At 45.1% G+C, this 21,339-nt stretch overlaps 1 protein-coding gene across 2 annotated transcripts in view; it reads left to right on the top strand.

Moving 5' to 3' along the window:
• Positions 1–19,984, top strand: part of CNIH3 (cornichon family AMPA receptor auxiliary protein 3) — a 69,255-nt gene extending 49,271 nt beyond the window's left edge. For both annotated transcript variants that reach the window (XM_024209258.1, XM_024209257.1), the window contains 3 exons: positions 12,996–13,108; positions 17,668–17,811; positions 19,897–19,984. In XM_024209258.1, the coding sequence (XP_024065026.1) occupies positions 12,996–13,108; positions 17,668–17,811; positions 19,897–19,924 (285 nt within the window). In that variant the 3' untranslated portion in view covers positions 19,925–19,984. The remainder of the gene's footprint in view (positions 1–12,995; positions 13,109–17,667; positions 17,812–19,896) is intronic.
• Positions 19,985–21,339: the final 1,355 nt, after the last annotated feature.

Raw genomic sequence — 21,339 nt, 5'->3', positions numbered from 1 at the left:
TGAACGCTCCGCCCACCTGCTCCTCCCCCTCCCCTGCTTCCCGCGAATCAGATCTTCGCGGGAAGTCTGAAAAGAAGCAGGGGCAAGTGGGAGGCAGCAGCAGGTAAGCTGGGGCGGGGGGGCGCGAGGAGGAGAGCTCCAGGGAGGTGTGGCCCGGGCTGAGCGGCGCCTGGCGGCCCCAGCGGCTCCAGCCCAGCTCGGGCCCCAGCGGCTCTGGCCCTGGTTCCGGCCCCGGTTCCGGCTGAGCGCGCCAGCCCGGCACTGGCCGAGCACCCCCGGCCCAGCCCGGCCGGCTCGGGCCCCAGCAGCGCCGGCTCGGGCCCCAGCAGCGCCAGCCCTGGTTCCAGCCGAGCACGCGGCCCAGCCCCGGCCGAGCACCCCCAGCCCGGCCCGGCTCGGGCCCCAGCAGCGCCGGCCCTGGTTGTGGCCGAGCGCGCCGGCCCAGCCCCGGCCGAGCACCTCCGGCCTGGCCCCAAGCCCCGCAACCCCGGCCGGAGCTCCGGCCGGAGTGCAGCCCGATTCCTGGGCTCTTTAAAGCCGGCCCTGGTCAGGGGACAGCGAGGGGGGGTTGGATAGGTTGGGAGTTTGGGGGGGGCTGTTGGGGGGCAGGGGTGTGGAGAGGGGTTGGGACAGTCAGGGACAGGGAGCAGGGGGGGTTAGATGGGTCTGGGCTTCTGGGGGGGCTGTCGGGGGGCAGGGGTGTGGAGAGGGGTTGAGGCAGGCAGGTAGCAGAGGGGGTTGGATGGGTCAGGAGTTCTGGGGGTCCTGTCAGGGGGCGTGGAGCAGTTGGATAGGGCATGGGAGTCCCCGGGGGTCTGTCTGGGGGCGGGGCTGTGAATATGGGGTGGGGGTGTGGATAAGGGTCAGGGCAGTCAGGGGACAGGTAGGGTCGTAGGGGGTTCTCAGGAGGGGGCAGTCAGGGGACAAGAAGCAGGGCGGCTTAGATAGGGGGTGGGGTCCCAGGAGGGGGCAGTCAGGGGACAAGGAGCGGGGGGGTTTGGGGGTTCTGAGGGGGGCAATCAGGGGGTGGGAAGTGGGAGGGAGTGGATGGGGCGGGGCAGGGGCGGGGCTAGAGCGGGGCTCCTCCCCCCCCCCCAGTGTCCTCTTTTTTGCTTGTGGAAATATGGTAACCCTATCTAAGCTTAACTACCAGCTTAGATCTGGTTTTGCTGCCACCACCCAAATTATTTATGAGTTATTTGGGAAACTCTGTCTACCTCCCCACCCAGAATATCTCCCTCCCAAGTACTATAACCCTTCCCTGGGTAGCCTTGAGAGACTTCTCCACCAATTTCCTGGTGAACACCGATCCAAACCTTTGGATCTTAAAACAAGGAAAAATCAATCAGGTTCTTAAAAAGAAGGCTTTTAATTAAAGAAAGAAAGGTTAAAATCATCTCTGTAAAATCAGGATGGAAAATAACTTTACAGGGTAATCAGATTCAAAGAGCCCAGAGGAACCCCCTCTAGCCTTAGGTTCAAAGTTACAGCAAACAGAAGTAACCACTCTAGCAAAAAGAACATTTACAAGTTGAGAAAACAAAGATAAACCTAACACACCTTGCCTGGCTGTTACTTAAAGTTTGAAATATGAGAGACTTGTTCAGAAAGATTTGGAGAGCATGGATTGATGTCTGGTCCCTCTTAGTCCCAAGAGCGAACAACCCCCAAAACAAAGAGCACAAACAAAAGCCTCCCTCCCACCAAGATTTGAAAGTAACTTGTCCCCTTATTGGTCCTTTGGGTCAGGTGTCATCCAGGTTACCTGAGCTTCTTAACCCTTTACAGGTAAAAGGATTTTGATGTCTCTGGCCAGGAGAGATTTTATAGTATTGTACACAGGAGGGCTGTTGCCCTTCCCTTTATAGTTATGAGAGGGACTCTACGTTGCAGCTGTCATAGGCCCCAATACCAGTTCTGACCCCTGCAAGTCTCCCCAACAGCTTAAGCACACCCTTATGGGTATTCTGGGTTACTGTTTATCCATTTAAGGACTTTGTAACAATTAAAACAAGGGAACATGCAGACTGTAGAAAGGAATTCTAAACTTTGTCTCTGAGTAAAGATACACTTTACTCATAGACAAAGCACAATAGTTGCAGATCTAGGCAAAAATAACACACACCTCCTTCCAGTATTCTCACCACTCCAAGAGCCCTTTGCATTTTGATTAATGTCCATTCAAAATCCCAGGACTCTCCTGCACCACACTCATCCTTGTCAGTCTTCCTGTTGTCAGCCAGTGAGACAACCTCCAGCTTGAGAAGATCCAGCCCTTAAATAGAATTCTGGCTTCCACTGTCAGGTGATATCTTGAGCAGCTTCAAAACCCCCATCAGGTTTTATCATGTGTAAAACATTTCTATTTAAAGTTAATTTTTCTTGAATAAAAACAAGGATACAGTCAAATCCAGGGCACTCAAATGTCCCTGAAAACTAGAAATGTCCAAGCTTTCAAGACCTATCCTTGAGAAAAATAATTTGAAATTCTGCTCCCTGTTGACTTAAACGGGGCCAGGATTTCACTCAGTGTGTTTGTCCACGTTTTTGCAAACTCTCCGAAGACTCTTCCCTTTGAAGGAATCTCTGGCCTGCTGAGCTGGTGAAACTGACAGCAGGTTGGGTGAGTGCATATGCAATCCAAGAGTGTCTCCATTCAAGTCTATCTCATGTTGATTGATACCTGGTCGTCCCTCCAGAGCTTCCAAGGAGCTTTCTCCCTCCCCAAATCCAAATAGTGGCAGGAAAGGAGTGGGAAAGAAATGGGTGTAGAGAAGAAGTAGGAATCCTTTTCTCTCACCTGATTGTGCACATCTCCTTGATGCTTAACATCACTGGAGTGACCTCATGCCACTCCAGCAACATATGTCATGACTTGGAAAATCTGGTCTCCCTAGTCCAAATCCTCTTAGAGAGAATATTTATCATAGCACAACTTTACTCTGATCATCAGTTCATGATGCAGGAAACCACGCCCCCTCTATTGCAAGTCCACAAACACCAAGACACAGTAAATGTGCCATGGGTGGCAATCTACAGAGAGGCCAGGTAGGGGGAATTCCACAACCTCTGTGAACCAAACTCCAATGCTGTGTAGCAGCTTCCTCTGGAGGACAATGGAATCAGGTGCTGTGGGGCTGTAAACTAGGTAGACCCATCTGCCAGAAACACCATGTAACAGAAGCCTAGTGGTCCATAGCTGCTACTACCACCTGGGTGGTGCTGGAAGGGACCTGGAGGGGAAGCTATATGGGAACTTCAGAGGAGGATTTCACCTCTTCCATCCCTGTGCATACCCCCGCCCCACATGAAGCCCATTCACTCAGGGTTGGCACAACATAAGAACGGCCATACTGGGTCAGACCAAAGGTCCATCTAGCCCAGTATCCTGTCTTCTGACAGTGGCCAACGCTAGGTGCTGCAGAAGGAATGAAGGTAATCATGAAGTGATCCATCCCCTGTTGCCCAGTCCCAGCTTCTGGCAAACAGGGGCTAGGGACACCATCCCTGTCCATCCTGGCTAATAGCCATTGATGGACCTATCCTCCATAAACTTATCTAGTTCTTTTTGAATCCTGTTATGGTCTTGGCCTCCACAACATCCTCTGGCAAGGAGTTCCACAGGTTGACTGTGCGTTGTGTGAAAAAATACTTCCTTTTGTTTGTTTTAAACCTGCTGCCTATTAAATAACTGACAAGGAAGCTCTTGCCCCATCAGAGGACTAGTAATTTACGTATTGCAGGGCATTGATACCATCCAAGAATTTCTTTCTAGGCTCCTGTAAATGGTATCCCTGTGCCTGAGTTAATTGCACGCAGTTCATTTTTGTTTTGAAGCATGTTGAATCATGTTTCATAAAGAGAAAGGGAACAAAATAACTGCCTTATTGTAACATCTATTTCAGGTAAGACAGAAAGAAAGCTAAAGCTAAATGACAAGTCTGTTTGAAGCAGAAATATCAGAGCTTTGAAGGAAGGTGCTTTTGAGCCTGAGTCTAAGGTTTTTACATAATAGATAAGAAAAAACGATCTTTCAGGTTTGGGGTATTTTTCCTCCCCAGTGGGGAGGAAAGAAGTCATTGACAGACTGATACCAATGAAGAAATAAATATGCCAGTCTCGTAGGTTTGTATTTTGTCATATAGCATAGGTCAAATCAAATGGATAAGTGGTCTATTATCTGCTGTGAGCTCAGGTTAAAATAGTCGAGTGATCACCTGAGCTTTAAATGAATGGATAGAATGTACCCCTGCCTATCTGGGAAAGTGACCCTTAACCAGTGCAGAAAGAACGTATAGCATCTAGAGAAAGTCCAGCCCTTGTTTGTAGGCAATTCATTCATCATTGAAATTGATTTATGTATGCACCTTGCCAGCACAAATCAAACTATTTTCAGTGAAATGTTGCAAGTTGCTGAGTTCTGCATTTTCCAAAGGTTAAGAAAATAATTATTTTTATTTTTAGGTATTGTTACCTCAGGGTCTCTGAGTGCTTAACAAAATATAATGAAAAGCTACATCCTTCTTGTGCCTGCATAGGTGAATAAGGAAGGGATAGATCACAAAGGGCTAGGTTGTATGGTTACCACAAGCCTTAATAAGGAGCAGCCCATAGCTGTGACCCAGAGTCACAATTCTGTTTCAGCTTCCCCCTTGCTCCAGGGAGGAAGCTGTGCCAGCCATATACCCGGTCCTGCTTACTTCCCCCTCCATGCTGGCTCAGCTGTGCTGTCCAGCATGCTGGGGCTGGTGGGATGGAGATGAAGCCAAGTCTCTGCCCATTCCCTTCCCACTTGTGAAGGAGAGAGAGGGGCAATCCCACAGCTGATGCTCTCACCATGCACACAGATCAGTGCAGGTTGAGGAGTCGGGGTGGGGAGGGGACGGGAAACGGGATGGGACAGATTCGTGTTTCTTCATTCCTCTTCACAGACACATCAGGAAGCTCACAACTGAGCCCAAAGTCACTGTGGAAACAGCAGTGTGCATGTTGCAGATAATTAAAAAATGCTAGGTGCTTTGATAACACTTTCCATCTTAGACTCAAAATGCATTTTATAGATACTAATGATTTCAGATTCATAACAGATTGAGGTAGGAGAAAAGTAACTCCATTTTGCAGATGGGAAATTGGGGCATAGAGAGGTTTAGTAGTTTGCTCATGATCACACAGGAAGTCAGTTGCTGACATAGGAATAGAATCCAAATCTCCTGGTCCTGGGTCTTAACCATAAGGCCATCCTTCCTGCCTGTGAGCTGTGAGAGATTAAATCCTTTCATGCAGTGGCAGGTATGTATGCTAACATGGCAAGATGTCCACCATGGCAATGAGAATATCCTTTGGGGAAAGGGAACCTGCTTATTAATCATATTTATCACATCAGTATTTAAACATTGTATTGTAGAGATCACTCTCTTAAATTACTCAATATTGCTTTTCTGCATCCTCCTTTTTTAAAATGTTTTTTGCAAGGATTAAGGTGCTAAACAAAATACAGTCCTTTAATAGGGAGTCTGAGACTGCGTCTCCAGGTAGAGGGGCAGGGAGGCAGATACCAGGATGGGAAGATAACCAACTAAGATCATAGTGTTTGTCCCTCTTTCCTTATCAGAAGGATTGAGGTTAATGGTTATTTTATTAATAAACACCTATTTTATACCTTATAGGCATAGTAGAGTAAAAGTTATACAATGCTCACAAAAACTCATATAGTTAAAGTTGGCAATGTGTTTCAGTGGCGTCCAGATATCACCCCAGAATCAATGTTCTGAAATTTTTACAAAACGTAGACACCATTACAAAAATCTGGGAAGTCTGGAAATGAAGAGTTAAGGGATACAGCTAATTCCACACTGGCATATAATCCTTCCTCATTCACTATCACTCCCATTTGTTTACACTGGGCAGGCCACCTTTGCTTTGCTCTCTTGTTATCTTCTTTAATAGAAATGCACTTTGGGAGCCTACTTGTGATTTAATGTGTTTTTTATCAAGAGCCACATTCTTTCATCTTTACTCACTGACTAGCATCTTATTCCATGAGTAATCCCATTTTCTTCACTGGGACCACTCACAGGGAGTAGGGTCCTACTCAACTTGAGTTTTTATCTATGCTGAAAATTGTGTTTTACACATACAAAATTTGAAGCGTTTCAACATTTTAACATGGATAAATGACACTCCCTCTCCCTGTTCCTCTTCATACCCACCCCAGCCAACTGCACCCAGGCATGCCCTACCCCAGTGCCCTGCACACCAGTACTTAATTTGTAATGAAACAGGTGCTGGACTCAAGCAATTTTTTTACTTTCATAACTGACACAGCAAGTTCAGAGGTGCCATGGATCAGCCCTGGCACAAATGAAGCACTGCCACACACCCACTTCATGTCCTCCATCTCCTGGTCTACTGTGTCCCCTCGGTGCCTCACCTTGTCATCTGCATCCTTACTCCATGCCTCTGTCATGACTGGAAGGGAGTCCTGGTTTCTGGCACAAATGTGTAATTCATGTAATTTGGATGAGCATCCAGACCTAGGGACACTTGCTATCTCTATTGTCATCTAGCCCTGTGAAAAGCTTCACCTCTTGGTCCTCTCTTCATGTGTTCAGCTCATATTCTTCATTTGTAACTCAAGACAATGTTAATCACCCCACTGCTAATGTCGTAGGTCCGTTGAGCTATTGCTCTTGTGTCTGCTTCCTCCAGTACTTTTCACACAGCAAGCCAGAATGGATTCTTTTAAATATGTCTCCTTGCAGTGATAATAGAGCAACATAGGAACAAAGTTGTGCCAAAAATAAGTGTTAGCAACCACGCTGCTTCTAATGGCCTCCTGAGAACAGATTCCTAAGCAGCTCTCAGGAACATAATTATACACCTGATTCTCTGATGAGCTGTGTATAAGTTACTGACAAACTTTGAATCACTAACCTGACAGATTTGTTTGATATGAAGAAAATAAAAGTTTGCATATTATCCAAACAAAAGATTTAGGTTCTCTTCCCATTGAGTTCAATGCAAGTTTAAGTGGAGTCAGGATCAGACTCTTAATCCCTCAAAGTAGAGGCTCTATGCAAATGAGTAAAATAAGTACAATAGGTAAAGTGGATTGAGTTAACATCTCTTCCTATTAAATGGATTGGAAAGTGGTTACAGCTCCTGCTCAGTTTCCCACTGGGCTTCTGCCTCATCAGGTGGACATTCATTGTACTTGAGACATGTCGGTGTCTTTCTTGTGAGCATGTTACTTGATGTTCATGAAACTGCCAACCTCAGGCAGACCCCAGGGATGTGGCCTTAGAGCCCTTCCAGTACTATGCAGATGTTTGAACTTCATTTTATTGATCCCTGAGGCCCTTTCATCAATATGAACTTGTCTGTGAAATGAGATGGTGGTTTCCCAGTTCCTAATGAATGGATGTGATACTAATTGTCAATCTTGCTGCCAATCTCAGAGAAATGGCCAAAGACTGGCTGGGTTTGGGGATTGAATCATCCTCTCGCCCCATAACCAGGTCCTGCCTGACTGAGGCACATTGGTGAGGCAGTGCAAGGAAGCGTGCACCTCTGTTCCCCAGGCATGTATTTATACTGCAGATAATTAGAGGACTTCCATCTCCAGGGCTGCCAATCCAGCCTTTGTCACTATTGCTGAATTACTTGAAAACAAAGCTGGTGTTGATGTCACCTGCACTCTCTTGGGGATTCTGCTGGAGGAGGGAAGCTATAAGTCCTGTCATGGGCTCAGTATGGACTTCGTAAGCATGCAACCCAGGGGCCTCGGTCAAACCTGTTCTTAGTGCCAACCACTTTTTGCAGCCTCCCAAAGAAAGTGGTGGAAGCTGTGTTGCTTGGGTAGGGTGACCATATTTTCCCAAAGGAAATTTTCCCACTTCACGTGGCTGGCGTGAGGCCTCTCCCCCCCACCACCACCCGCAGGGCCAGCCTGAGCGCGCCCCACCACCCCACTGCCTGCTCGCACAGGGCCGGCCCAAGCCCACCCTCTCAACCGCATGCATGGGGCTGGCCCAAGACCCCCTGCTGCCTGCCCGTGCGGTGCTGGCCTGGCCCAAGCTGCTCAACTAAGCCCTTTCTCCTGCGCGGGGCTAGCGTTGCCGCTCGCTCCCCACGACATTCCTCCATGGCCCACAAGGGGTCGCACCCCACTTTTTTTGGCAAAACTGTGCATTTGTCAGTTTGCTTTTACCAACTGATAATCAGTCGGCAAGAGCAAACGGGACAAACGCCCAGTTTTGCCCAAAAAATTGGGATGTCGGGACAGGGCTTAAAAAAGGAACTGTCTTGGCCAAAACAGGACATATGGTCACCCCACGCTTATGGCATTTAAGGTGGGCTGGAGAGACACCCAGACAGGTGTGGGTGTCGCAAGAGGGGAACTTGCACTTGAATAAAATATTTGAGATTGTTGCAAATGCTAAAATGTAATATATATACAATGTGGTGTGTTTATACACAGTTCATCAACCGTCTCGGTGCCTGTGACAAAGGGAGCAAACATTTACAGTGTATGCATTCCAGATGTGTGCCCGTTGCAGAGCAACGCACACACTTCCAAAGTGCCACTATTTTTCTGTATAATCCAGTTCATTTTCTTCCAGTAGTTTGCACTGAATTCTTCCAGCTTGGTCTGTAGCTTGCAATTAGCACAATTTAATAGCTGTTAAATAGGGTAATCACTTGTTGTTATTCTCACAAAGGCTTTAATCTGGCAACTGATATTTCTCAATAAACCCATGCTCGCACTGGGTGAGCTCTATTAAGATGGACTCTAAAGTGAAATTAAATTAACTCTCTGCTCTGAAAACCATGGATTCCGCTCCCCCTCCCTTCTTCCACTGACATGAAAGCAGATAAATTCCACCACTCAGCTTTAGTAAGTGATCATGTGGAAAAAATGGCAAACTTCTCAGCACAGACCTCATCAGGGAGGTGCTTCAGACACTTCCAGACTCCCACAGGAGATGGATTGGGGGGACCTGGATGTTGTCCATTCACTGACTGTTCCTGCAGTGTGGAGGATAAAAAGAGTTGAAGTTACAGTGGGTGGAAGGGAAAAGAGTCTCTAGGCCAAACACAGACTTGGTATAAACTGATGCAGCATCACTGATGGAGTTGCACCTTATTACATCAGCCCAGATTTGGGTCTTTGGCTGATTTTATGCATATGAAACATTTGCAGTTGCTTGTTGCTGCTATATGGATGGAAAGGGACCAATCTACTCTTAACGTAAACAGACTTGTTTCCACTTGGCTAGTGAACAGTTTTTGTGTCACATGAAGGAGACCTAGCTTCCAGTTCCATGTCCTTTCCCCTTTTATTCCTCAGGATGGGAATGATAGGGAGGATGCAGGCTCAGAGGGATTGGGATAGTTTATGTCACCTAACAGCTGGATAAAGAATGGCATGGATGGGCTTGGAAGGGAATCCCATCTAGCCATTTTCTGAAAGAAGGAATGGTGTCTGGTATTTAGGGCTTTTGAAATCGGAGGTGTGAGGTAATAATGTGGAGAGGGGGAGCCTTTCACAGGGATGCAATGGGTCCTCCTCGAGAAGTGGAAAAATTGTGGAGTTTCCAATTGCACTGGGATATTCCGGGGCATTAGCTCTGAGCTAAGGGCTTCTAATTAGTATCAGATTCTTAGCACTTAAGTGAGTGACTTAGCAATAATTGGGTGAACAGGCTGTGATAGGTGATTTTCCATAGGTGCAGGATCCATTAGTAACAAGGAAGGTTTTGTAATATTTATTCCGCCACCACTACACTTTTACAGTTGTAATTACTATAATCTGTCTTCTGTGTCGGTTCAAACATGGCATTATTCAGCAGTGGACCAAGTTAGAATATTCATTTCCCATGAAAATGATGTAATGTGCTATAAGTGTTGGCACATACAAGAAAAATCAATTCCTATGCAATAGAATAATGACAAAAGGGCAAATAACTATATAAAAAGCCAGGGATGTTTTGTAAAGAGAACAACAACAACATATATACAGAAAACAAGAAGCCCAGTGGTTTGGGATTGAGCTTCCCGAGAGACTGCCTCAGGTAGCTCATCTGCAGCAGTGGGGGAGTTCAAGTTGCTAGAAAAATGAGGGAGCTGCTGGCAGGGTATTGTTTGAAAGGGAGACTGACTCTGAAACTCACCTTCCCGTGCCATAGTCCAGCAGAGCCCAGATCTGTAAACTTCTGGAGTTGCTGCAAGGCTCTCTTTTCTCTTAGAGTTCTGAGGAGGAGAGTCCGTGCGTCTCTGCACTATCTGGTGCACTGGGAGATTAGGTATTTATGATGAGATGAGCGATTTTTTTCTGTCTATATTAAATTGTACGTTGTAATTGTTGTAAGGGCACCTGGTACAAATGATGGGTCCTGCACCTTCACTTCTCTCAGGGCGGAGTCCCCTGACTCACCCCACTTTTACACCGCGTCTCCAGGCTATCACATTCTGTGTACCAAAGATGATTAGTCTGCAGGCCTGACGGTGTTTGGCTGCCTGCATGGATCCCCTTTGGGGGGGCTGTGACCAGTAGGTGACACACTGACTCAGATCAGCTTCTTCAAAACAAAATATTATTGATATACATCTAAAGGAATGTAGCATTTGGGGAAAAGGGTTAAAACAACAAGCAGCCTACATGCTTTTGTCTTACCTAAAGGTTACGTCTAATTTATCCAAGACTCCTCAGTCTCAGGGAGTGAACATCAGTTTGCTCCCCAGCACTCACTGCTTCCTTGTGTGTCCCTCTCAGCTTCAGGACTGAGGTTTTTTTACCCCTCCACAATTCTTTGTTTCATTTCCCCCAATTGGATTTCCGTCCTCTTCCCTCCCCCATGCCCACGGTTACCAGCCAGCCTATTGATCAGAGCATGGTGGAGGTAAAACTTCAAAGGAATTGATACCTGTATTTAAGTACTAGTCAGTAGGTTATCTACAGCCATTGTCTGCCTCCTTGAGGGTGAGCTCCTGCAGTAGTTAACCTTTTGAAACTGGGTAGCAAACAGCATAACGATAATTAAATATACAGAGGTACACATAATATTCATTAAAATAATACAGATGTCTCCCACATTCTTCACAGACATATTCTCCGAGAAGTGGTGGGGGGAACTTGCACTGCTACTGGCCTTGGCAATCCTGATTCCTGGATAAACAGAGGACTTTGGTCTCCAGTGGCCAAATCCTGCCCTGCCTTATGCCCATGTAGCCTCAGTGAGGTCAGTTTCCCTCCAGATTTACCAGTTTTGTACATTTTACCGATAATGGATCACTTAAAAGACTAAAACCCTAAAAAGGCTATTAAGAACAGGTATATGGGAATTGTAACCCACTTTCAATGCTAGGGTGCTTAGCCAGCTATATGTCCACCATTAAGCACTTTGTATCTACAATTTGTGACTGTGATGAATCCTCCTTGCTAGAAAGGTTACCGCTATACTATAAATCAAATTCTGAAAAGGGGGGGAAAAAGCAGCAGTGATAAATTACCTGAGTCTGGAATCAAACTGTATAGTTGGGCCATGATTTGTCATCTGCCTAGGACAGGGGTTCTCAAACTGGGGGTCATGATCCCTCAGGGAGTCGCAAGGTTAGTACATGAGGGGGGGTGTCGCGAGCTGTCAGCCTCCACCTCCAAACCCTGCTTCACCTCCAGCATTTATAATAGTGTTAAATATAAAAAAATGTGTTTTTAATTTATAAGGAGGGTCGCACTCATAGGTTTGCTGTGTGAAAGGGGTCGCCAATACTAAAGTTTGAGAAACACTGGCTTAAGAGATAGAGCTTTGAGGGTACTATAATTGAAGCTACTGGCACAGGATAAGATGTCTCTAAATGTGTTACTTGCTATGGCAAAAGTACCAAAGATAAATAAAAGTTCTGTGACTGTGAGATGAAAAGATTCCAAAAAAAAAGAAAAAGGTTGGGCTCCATTACAATACAGTGATATAGCTAAAAAGAGGGGTCACTGTGGCAGTTGACAGGGTCCATTGAACTATTACCAACCAAACTCCAAATGCCTTTTGTGGTGCAACCTGACTTGGAGCTGAGGTGGCTCCAAGACACTGCAAGAGATGAAGCCAAGATGCCTACAAAGGTTTCTGCCTGGTGAGAAATGATTGCTGTCGGCAAGTGAATCTTTATGGTTGTAAAAAACAGCACCTGAGAAAATGAGAGAAAAAGACCAACTAAGAAAGGAGGAAAGCAGTAGAGATAGTGACAGGACTCTACGGTCTTGTCTACAGTAGCCTTTCTTCCTTAAAATTAGATTTCTCTGTTGCTACCTATTCAGTTCCACCAGCATTGATGGTGGGAGCGTTTCTAATGTCCACCCAGTTTCTCTCTCATGAGAAATGACCCACTTCTTGGGTCCAAAGAGCACTGACACTTGGAGCCACGTTGTTACTAAGGAGAGACTTTTCAAGGTTCCCTTCTCACAAGATTTTGGCTCAAACTGCTCTCTAATATATACATGAGTCTCCCAGTGATTTAATCCTGTTATAGAAAATCAAAATAGTTGAAAACAATCTTCTGTTTTTTTCAAGGGCACTTTAAATCCCAAACAAAAGTGAAACTTCAGTACTAGATCTCCACTTTTCAGTGGTTCAGTTATAATACGTAGCACTTGAATAGCTCTTTGTAACCATTCACTCATTTATTCTCAGAACACCCCAGTGAGATAGGCAAGTATTATAATCCCCATTTTACAGACAGGGGAAACTGAAGCAAGAAGAGGATAAGTGACTTATCCAGGGTCTCGCAATATGTCATTGGAGTAGAGTCAAGATTAGAACTCAGCATTCAATCTTGTGCTCATTTCTTTAGACCATATTGCCTCTCAGTTAAGATGCACCCGGGGCAGGCACATACACCGATGAGACTTGCAGATATGCTTAGTCTCTTGAAAAGCTGTGTTAAACTATAAAAATCACAGAGGTGATTTCCTGTTCTCTTCTGCTTTTTTTTTTCTTTAGCTGGTGCTGCCTGAGTATTCTATCCATAGCCTTTTCTGCATCATGTTCTTGTGTGCTCAGGAATGGCTAACCCTGGGGCTGAATGTTCCTCTGGTTTTCTATCACTTTTGGAGGTAAGGCTGTCTTCTATGTACTGGACTATTGTCACTCTCATTTGCCCAATCAACATGCATGCATATGGCATAATGAAAACACAGCAGTAACACGAAGGATGGATTTCTTTCTCCAATCTCCTTTTCTGTACCATTAGTTGCATACGTAGATGAAACTCAGTTCTGCTGTGGGTTCATACTTTTAAGCTGAAAGGGCCTCGAATTTTAATAGTCAATCTGGAGAAAGAGGAAAACATGAGGCATTCAGGTTCCAGTGAAGAGGATGGAATGGATTTTAAAGTTTCTACAAACCTGAATATTAAAAGAAATATTTTTATGGAAAGCAGTATATCTTTTTTTTTTTAAATCTTAGATTAAGTTAATTAACTGTTCCTATACAGTGTTGGAACACAAATACTACAGCAGCCTAGTAGTGCATGAGAACTAGGAAATGAAATAGACTAGAAGATGAAAGTGAAACTAACCATTGCACTAGGCACTATACAGACACAGGGCAGTCCTGGCCCAAAAGAGCTTGCTATCTAGGGATTGAATGGGCGTGGAGATGAAACTTCCCTCTCAACCCTTCCATCAGGGTTGTGGATCATTGATGGGGGGAGTCTGAGGGATGTTTCCACTTTCACTCTCTGTATTTGTGGTTAGGGTTGCCAAGGGTCTAATCACACAAACCCAAACACCCTTGCCCCACCCCTTCCCCAGGGCCCCACCTCATGCTCCACCCCTTCTCTGAGGCCACCTCCCCTGCTCACTCCAGCCCCCCTCCCTCTGTCGCTCACTCTCCCCCACTCTCACTCACTTTCACTGGGCTGGGACAGGGGGTTGGAGTGCAGGAGAGGGTTTGGGGTACAGGCTCTGGGAGGAAGTATGGGTGCGAGAGGGGGCTAGGGCAGGGGCTTGGGGTGTGGGAGGGGTTCTGGGGTGTGGGCTCTGGGAGGGAATTTGGGTGCAGGAGGGGGCTCAGGGATGGGGGTTGGGATGCGGCAGAGGGTGCAAGGTGCGGGCTCCGGCTGGGTGGCACTTACCTCTGGTGGCTCCCAGAAGGGACCAGCATGTCCAGCTCCTATGCTCAGGGCAGCCAGGTGGCTCTGCGTGCTGCCCCTGCCTGTAGGCACCTCCCATCCCGTTAGCCGCAGTTCCCCATTCCCGGCCAATGGTAGCTGCGGAGTCAGTGCTCAGGGTGGGGGCAGCACATGGAGACACTCTGGCTGCGTCTCCACCTAGGAGTCGCAGGGACATGCTGGCCACTTCCAGGAGTGGCGTGGAGCCAAGGAGCCTGCCTTAGCCCCGCTGCGCCACCAGACTTTTAGTGCCCTAAAATCTCCTGGATTGGCCTCAGAAGCCTCCAGGCAATCGAGCCCGATTCCAGGAGACTCCCAGCCAAAACAGGAGGGTTGGCAACCCTACTTGTGGCCAGATTCTCTGATCTTCTCCAGCCACTTTGTGCTGCTCTGGCTTTGCAGAGTGGCCGGATTCTGGCTGTAGCTGTCTGCAGGCAAGCTTTCCATTAGCATAAAACTGGCAGAGGCAGCCTCCCCCATCCCATCACAGTGGGAGGGAGGGGGCATTGCAGGAGTGGGATGTGGTGGAGTGGAGCTGCTCTATGCCTGATCTTCCACTGGTTAAGGTCACTTGGGGACATTAAGAATTAGTTGCTTAAGGTAAAGTTTCTCTTCAGCAGCTCTAATTTACGCTAGAGCCAGACAATGTAGGATCAGGGAACTGCAGCCAGCTCCCTGGTAGCCAAGCCCCCAGTGCACCCTAGCGAAGAATCAGTCCTCCATCTGTCCTTAGGATAACTAAGGGACTTTAATTTCCAGTGCTGTCAGTATAGCACCTTTCAGTAGCACTACATTCCCATAAAAATTTTAAAAGACGTACATGATTTTTATCTTGTCTGGGTCTCTTTATATCAGGGGGGCTAAAGAATGTAGCAGAGACCAACTGCTGTGTAGCAGTGCGAATAGCAGTGTTATAGTGAAGAAAATAATTAGGAGTTTCTTGGCTTGGAACTAAAGAGTGGGAGCTCTCTCGTAGTATTTGCTACAAAAGCTCAGTAGTAATTTTGAGTGGAATGGCACAGTGTATTATTCTGAGTTTAGAGTGACAATCTAATTCTCAAAAGCTTGATGGAGTTGTCAATGTGCTTTCTCTCTGGTGGGACTGAACACATGAAAGCTAATAGTATTTCCAGCACAATTTTCGCAGAGGGGAACACCTCAAGTGTCACAAGAACAGGTGTCTGGCAAGTGTGAAAATTATATTTAATGTGCAAGGCAAAAATGTTGTTTGTGGATGGCGAGTGTTTATAGTCATGCTGGGGGGGGGGAGTGTAGTAGATCTTTATCTGCAGAGATGTCTGTGTATGTATGCTATTACTCTTATTATTATGCCTCCAGTAAGGATCAGGGTCCATTATGCCAAGTGCTGTACAAAGACACAGGAAGATGTGGGGAGAAATCATAGCCCCAATGAAGTCAATGGAGCCAGAATTTCACCTATGGCCCCTTTTGAAGAATCTGCAGTCTATATAAAGATGAGTGAGTGTGACAAATGCTAGAAGGGAAGGAGGGAGAGAGGACATGGTTAGCATTAATGAGAGGTTAAACATCTGGTTCCACAAGTTGGCTATGTGCTGGCTCTGCATCATTTAAAAGGATGGGTGGGTTTTTAAATAAACATGTAAATATAATCAGTTCTTGATCCCATCAATCTCCATATATTAGTTTCTATACTGTATTTTTAACAGTAATAATAATACTTCATCTAAGGATCTCAAAGCATTTAACTAGAATTGATCCGGAAATTATTTTTCCTCACAAAATAATTTAGACAAAAACAATGTCTTTTCTTCAACATTTTTCTTCATTTTTTTGAGCTTTTGTTGAAAACCCAAACATTTTCAACAAATATGGAAATTTCCCTTGTGTAGAAAAGTCATTTTCCATTCAAAGATTATGTGGTTGGCAAATTTTTCAGCCATATAACAATGCAACTAAGCCATATAATGCATGCCATATGAGTAGGGCCCTACCAAATTTACATTCCATTTTGGTCAATTTCACATAGGATTTAAAAAATAGTAAATTTCATGATTACAAGCTATTTAAATCTGAAATTTCACGGTGTTGTAATTGTAGGGGTCCTGACCCAAAAAGGTTGTGAGGGGGTCACAAGGTTATTCTAGGGGGGGTTTCCAGTACTGGTACCCTTACTTCTGCACTGCTGCTGGCGGCAGTACTGCCTTCAGAGCTGGGCAGCTGGAGAGCAGCAGTTGCTGGCTAGGAGCCCAGCTCTGAAGGCAGAGCTGCTGCCAGCAGCAGCAAAGATGGCATGGTATGGTATTGCCATACTTACTTCTGCGCTGCAGCCTGCAGAGTTGGGCCCTCAATCAGCAGCCGCCACTTTCCGGCCACTCAGCTCTGAAGGCAGCAGTAAGGGTGACATGGTATGGTATTGCCACCCTTACTTCTATGCTGCTGCTGGCGGGGCATCGCCTTCAGAGCTGGGCACCTGTCTAACAGCCGCCGCTTTCCGACCACCCAGCTCAGAAGGCAGCACAGAAGTAAGGGTCCCTTTTGGGTCAGGACCCCCAATTTGAGAAATGATGGTTTCCCCTGTGAAAACTGTATAGTATAGGGTAAAAGCACACAAAAGACCAGATTTCATGGTGGGAGACCAGATTTCACGGTCTGTGACACATTTTTCAGCTGTGAATTTGGTAGGGTCCTACATATGAGATATGCAAGTATTATTATATTCTTTTTACAGATGGATAAACTGAAGTGCTTATTGGTTCAGAGAGAATTACCTGTTGTCATGCAGTTAGTCAGTGACGTAGCTGCTATTAGAATTCAGGAATCTTGATTACCTGTTCTGACCATTAGACAAGACTGCCAGTCATAACATATTCGTATTAGAGAGTAAGTCACAGTCACATAAGGAGGATGGAATGTATTGTTCTAAACAGTTAATAGAACATAGGGAGTCCACAAGAATTAATTGCTACAGGGATATATGAGTAGTCTGTTTAGATTGGTATCAGATTTCAACAATGGCCAATGCCATATGTTTCAGAGGAAGATCTAAAACAGGGGTTGGCAACCTTTGGCACGCAGCTCGCCAGGGTAAGAACCCTGGCGGGCCGGGCCAGTTTGTTTACCTGCCGCATCCGCAGGTTCGACCGATCGCGGCTTGCACTGGCTGCAGTTCGCCGTCCCAGGCCAATGTGGGCGGCAGAAGCGGCGGCCAGCACATCCCTCGGCCCGCGCCACTTCCCGCCGCCCCATTGGCCTGGAGCGGTGAACCGCAGCCAGTGGGAGCCACGATCAGTCAAACCTGTGGAGGCAGCAGGTAAACAAACCAGCCCGGCCCGCCAAAGGTTGCCGACCCCTGATCTAAAACCTCCAAACTGAACCTAATTGTGGATTGCTATGTCATGGGAGGAGATGGGATTTCTTCCTGACTCTGTTCTAGTGATCTGGGGCATGAGGACCTGCAACCTGTAAAAATTGGATTTAGAATATTAGTGTCACTCCAGATGTTTTCTCTTGCTCTTTCAGGTATTTCCATTGCCCAGCGGATAGTTCAGAGCTTGCATATGATCCACCTGCAGTCATGAATGCAGACACCTTGAGTTACTGTCAGAAAGAAGCATGGTGTAAACTAGCTTTCTATCTCCTTTCCTTCTTCTACTATCTTTACTGGTAAGCTTAATCATTCCCATGTGGAAGTGGTACGGAGCTGTTTTTCAAGTAAAAATTAAGCTTGCACTATGGACCAACAAGAACAGGCAGCCTCATTCCCTTTATCTGGAGCAACCATTTCAGTCCCTGATTCAGGCAACATCCCTGTTCAGAACAGCACTTAAGCATGCGTTTAAGCCCCATTGAGGTCATAGGACTTACAGTTAAGCATGTACTTACATGCTTTCCTGAACTGGGGCCCAGTGCAGCCCCAAGGTTTCCAATACAATTTTGTTCAGCCTTCAGTCAAAGAGCTATTTCTGCTAGGAAATTAATTTTTTTTTTTTGGTCCTTTGGATAGTCTGTTTAGATGGATGTCACTCTATATTGATATCATAGCAAATAAGTTACATCAGCTGTTAATAATATACAATATTAGGGTCAAATCCTGCCCTGTGCTATGAGAGTTGATTCTTACCTAACACTCAAAAGAGCACTAGAACGGGGGCCCAATAGCTGCAGGTGCACCTGAGCAGCTAGCATGCTTGCTTTGGTCTGCAGCAGTAAGGTGCACTTGGCAGTACCTCTCCCGTGGCCTATCCTGAGCCAGCCTACCTTGCATTATAAAGATAGTTCTAGTGCTAGATAGATAAGGCCTCATCCGAAGGTCACTGTAGGTCAAGGAAAGACTCCAGGTCCATGGACAGCTCCACCCCACTCCTCCCCCTTACACTCTCACATTTACTAAGGGCAGAGATGCAAATGGCTGATGCAAGGAATATGCAGGGATCATGTCTAGTTAAGGAGACACCTGCATGATCCTTGCACTTTTTCTGGTAGTGGCCATGTAATTACATTAAAGCAGCTTGACAACACAAATTCATGCTTTTAATTTTAAATTAAGTTATTTTATTTTAGTTTTCCCTCTACTCCTCTCATAGCTGGGATCATGTCCAGTACCCCGTCTCCAACACCCTTATGTTGCATAATGCTTTGTAAGATGGGGCTTGTTCAATCAGTACGCTGCTGTGGGAGGCTGAATGTCCCTTCCTGATTATCAATAGTGATAATGTAATATCTACTCACTTGTCAATTACAGCATTATCCTGAGGTCTAAATGCTACAGGCTGCATGTTAAAATTTGTGGCAATTAAACTGAAAAGTAATTACTAAGAGCAAAATTATGTCTGGCCAAATCTGTGTGAGAAGGCACAAGGGTCCTCCCCCCTCTTACCCATCTGCTCCCCTTGGCATGAGTCAGATACCGTCTGAGTGGGAAGGACGGGGATTATGCTTTGTTAGCTCTCCTGGCAGTGCTAACTTCACCCATCCCTTCCTTGGCCTGTTTGGGGAAGGCAGAGCCATCGTACCTTTACCTTCACCCTTTTGTACTGGCCAGCAGACTAGAATCAGTTAGTTACAGTGTTTCAGAATTCCCTCTGGGGCCGCTCATTTCTGTCATCCTAAAACATGGACAGAAACTTACAGTTGCAATCTGGCCCTAAGCGATCTAGTGTAAATTACAGAATCACCTATGCCACCCCTACCTATATTATCAGAGATGGAGATACAATGAAGCAGGTCTGTGGTAGTATAATACGATTTCATAGTTATACAGAGTTACACTTAAGATATATGTATCCTATCCAATTGATCTCTTTATTTTTGATGTTTCCTCCATTGCATGAAGATTTTTTTCTCTTAAGAAATGAAACAACACCATTTCAGTGGAAACCCTGCTTTTCCTTCTGGGAATGGCTGGCAGAAATTTCAAAGATCAAACACACTAGTAGAGTGGTTTTATTTTCTTCACTTTTCAGACTCAGATATCAGAAGTACACTATTAAGCTCATACGAAGCTTGTAGTATGATGGAAAATGCTAATGAATTCATAGCATCTCGAGTGATTTCTGATACTAATCTTGAATCCACCATAATTCAGTTGCTATAGAGAGAGATGGAAGGAATGTGAGCCAGTATAGCAAAGGAAGGCATAGGCCATTAGAGTCAAAAATTAGGAATGGAGGGTAAAGGTTATAAAAATCAAAGTGCTTTGCATACTTCAAAGGGACGCTTTCATATTGGCTCTTTCTCTTTTGCATTCAGCATGATCTACACTTTAGTGAGCTCTTAACTCAAAAATCATCATTAAAGACTGAGAACAACAAAGGATGGCGAGCAAGGACAAGTCAGCCTACAGAGACGCTTGGTAAAAAGAATAGCAAGGAGAGGAAAGCTTTGAACCCAAGCAGTAATACAGTATATGAAAGACGTATGCAGTAAGAATAATGGCCAACTGTGGATCTGGAGTACCATGGAGACTAGGCTGAGTAAACTATGCTTATCTTCTGTTTCTCTGTGTATCCCAGTCTGTGGCTTTAAAAAAAAAACAAGCAAAAAATTATCACATGTGGAGGCAAAGTCAAAGAACTATCTGCATCTGATGGGAGATGCTGCTTAGTGAAATTGGTTCATCACAAACTGCTATTTCACAAGGAGCAAAGCTTCTCAATGACTATTTTGTACTGAAGAGTGAAGGGGGAGGATCACCATCCATGGGAATGGTGGCTAAGGATGCGCTAATACACCTGTTAAATACACAGCATTCTGAGCATGAACACTCGTCGGAATCAAGGTGCGATTCATGTCAGTTATCCAAGGATGTTCATCTGACTCCAAGGAAAAAGAGTTATTGTATCTTGACAATTCAGTGATTTTAATTCTTTTTTTCGCACCCATGACAAAGAAATTAATAACTTGCACTGGTAGTGCAGTGATTTCCAAAAATATACTGTTCCTGTGATTGAATATCCAGTGGTATATATTTTTATATTCCATCTGTGATGCAACAGTTTATGTATGGTACAATTATGTCTAAAATGCATTCAGTTATGACCTAATTCTGTCAACCATTCAGTAGCATAGTTTTCCTCTTACTCGGGAAAAAAATTGTTAAAAATCACAATATTATGGAATGGTGTAACATGAATATTCTACACACCAGAATGGTGTATGCAAAATATTGTACCTGTAAAGGACCAGATTATTTTAGTCTGTAATTTTCTCATGCTGTTTCATGTGTGTTGTCCAGTTTAATCTGAAATTAATGGGCTGTTTCGTGCTTGTTTTCCCACATATTGGACAAGTATTGTGAAGGATGGTCAATCCTTTTTAAAATAATTTAATGCAAAGGTTTTTGACTTCATCTTAGAACACAGGTTGATATAGATGGACTGTGTATGCTTATGAATGAATAAATATATATGTACACACACACAATCCAGCTATAAATATATATTAAGGTAAACTGTTTGTTTAAAATCTGTGACTAGGGAGCTGGGCTTCTGGAAAGTGTTTTACACACCGGCTATTGTATTGAAAACAAAAGGTAATGTAAACAGTAATTTAATTTCTCATCTCACTGAGAAGTCCAGTCTTATACTTCTTAAATGAAAACTGCAATCTAATACAGAGATATTCGAACTACACAATTCCAAAGAAGAGTAGGTCACTATAAAGAACATTAATTGGCATAAATATTATTTGGCC

This window comes from Terrapene carolina, unplaced genomic scaffold, assembly GCF_002925995.2.
Source record: "Terrapene carolina triunguis isolate 2854851 unplaced genomic scaffold, T_m_triunguis-2.0 Scaffold406, whole genome shotgun sequence".
NCBI lineage: Eukaryota > Metazoa > Chordata > Testudines > Emydidae > Terrapene > Terrapene triunguis.
This window is presented reverse-complemented; position numbering and strand designations above follow the sequence as displayed.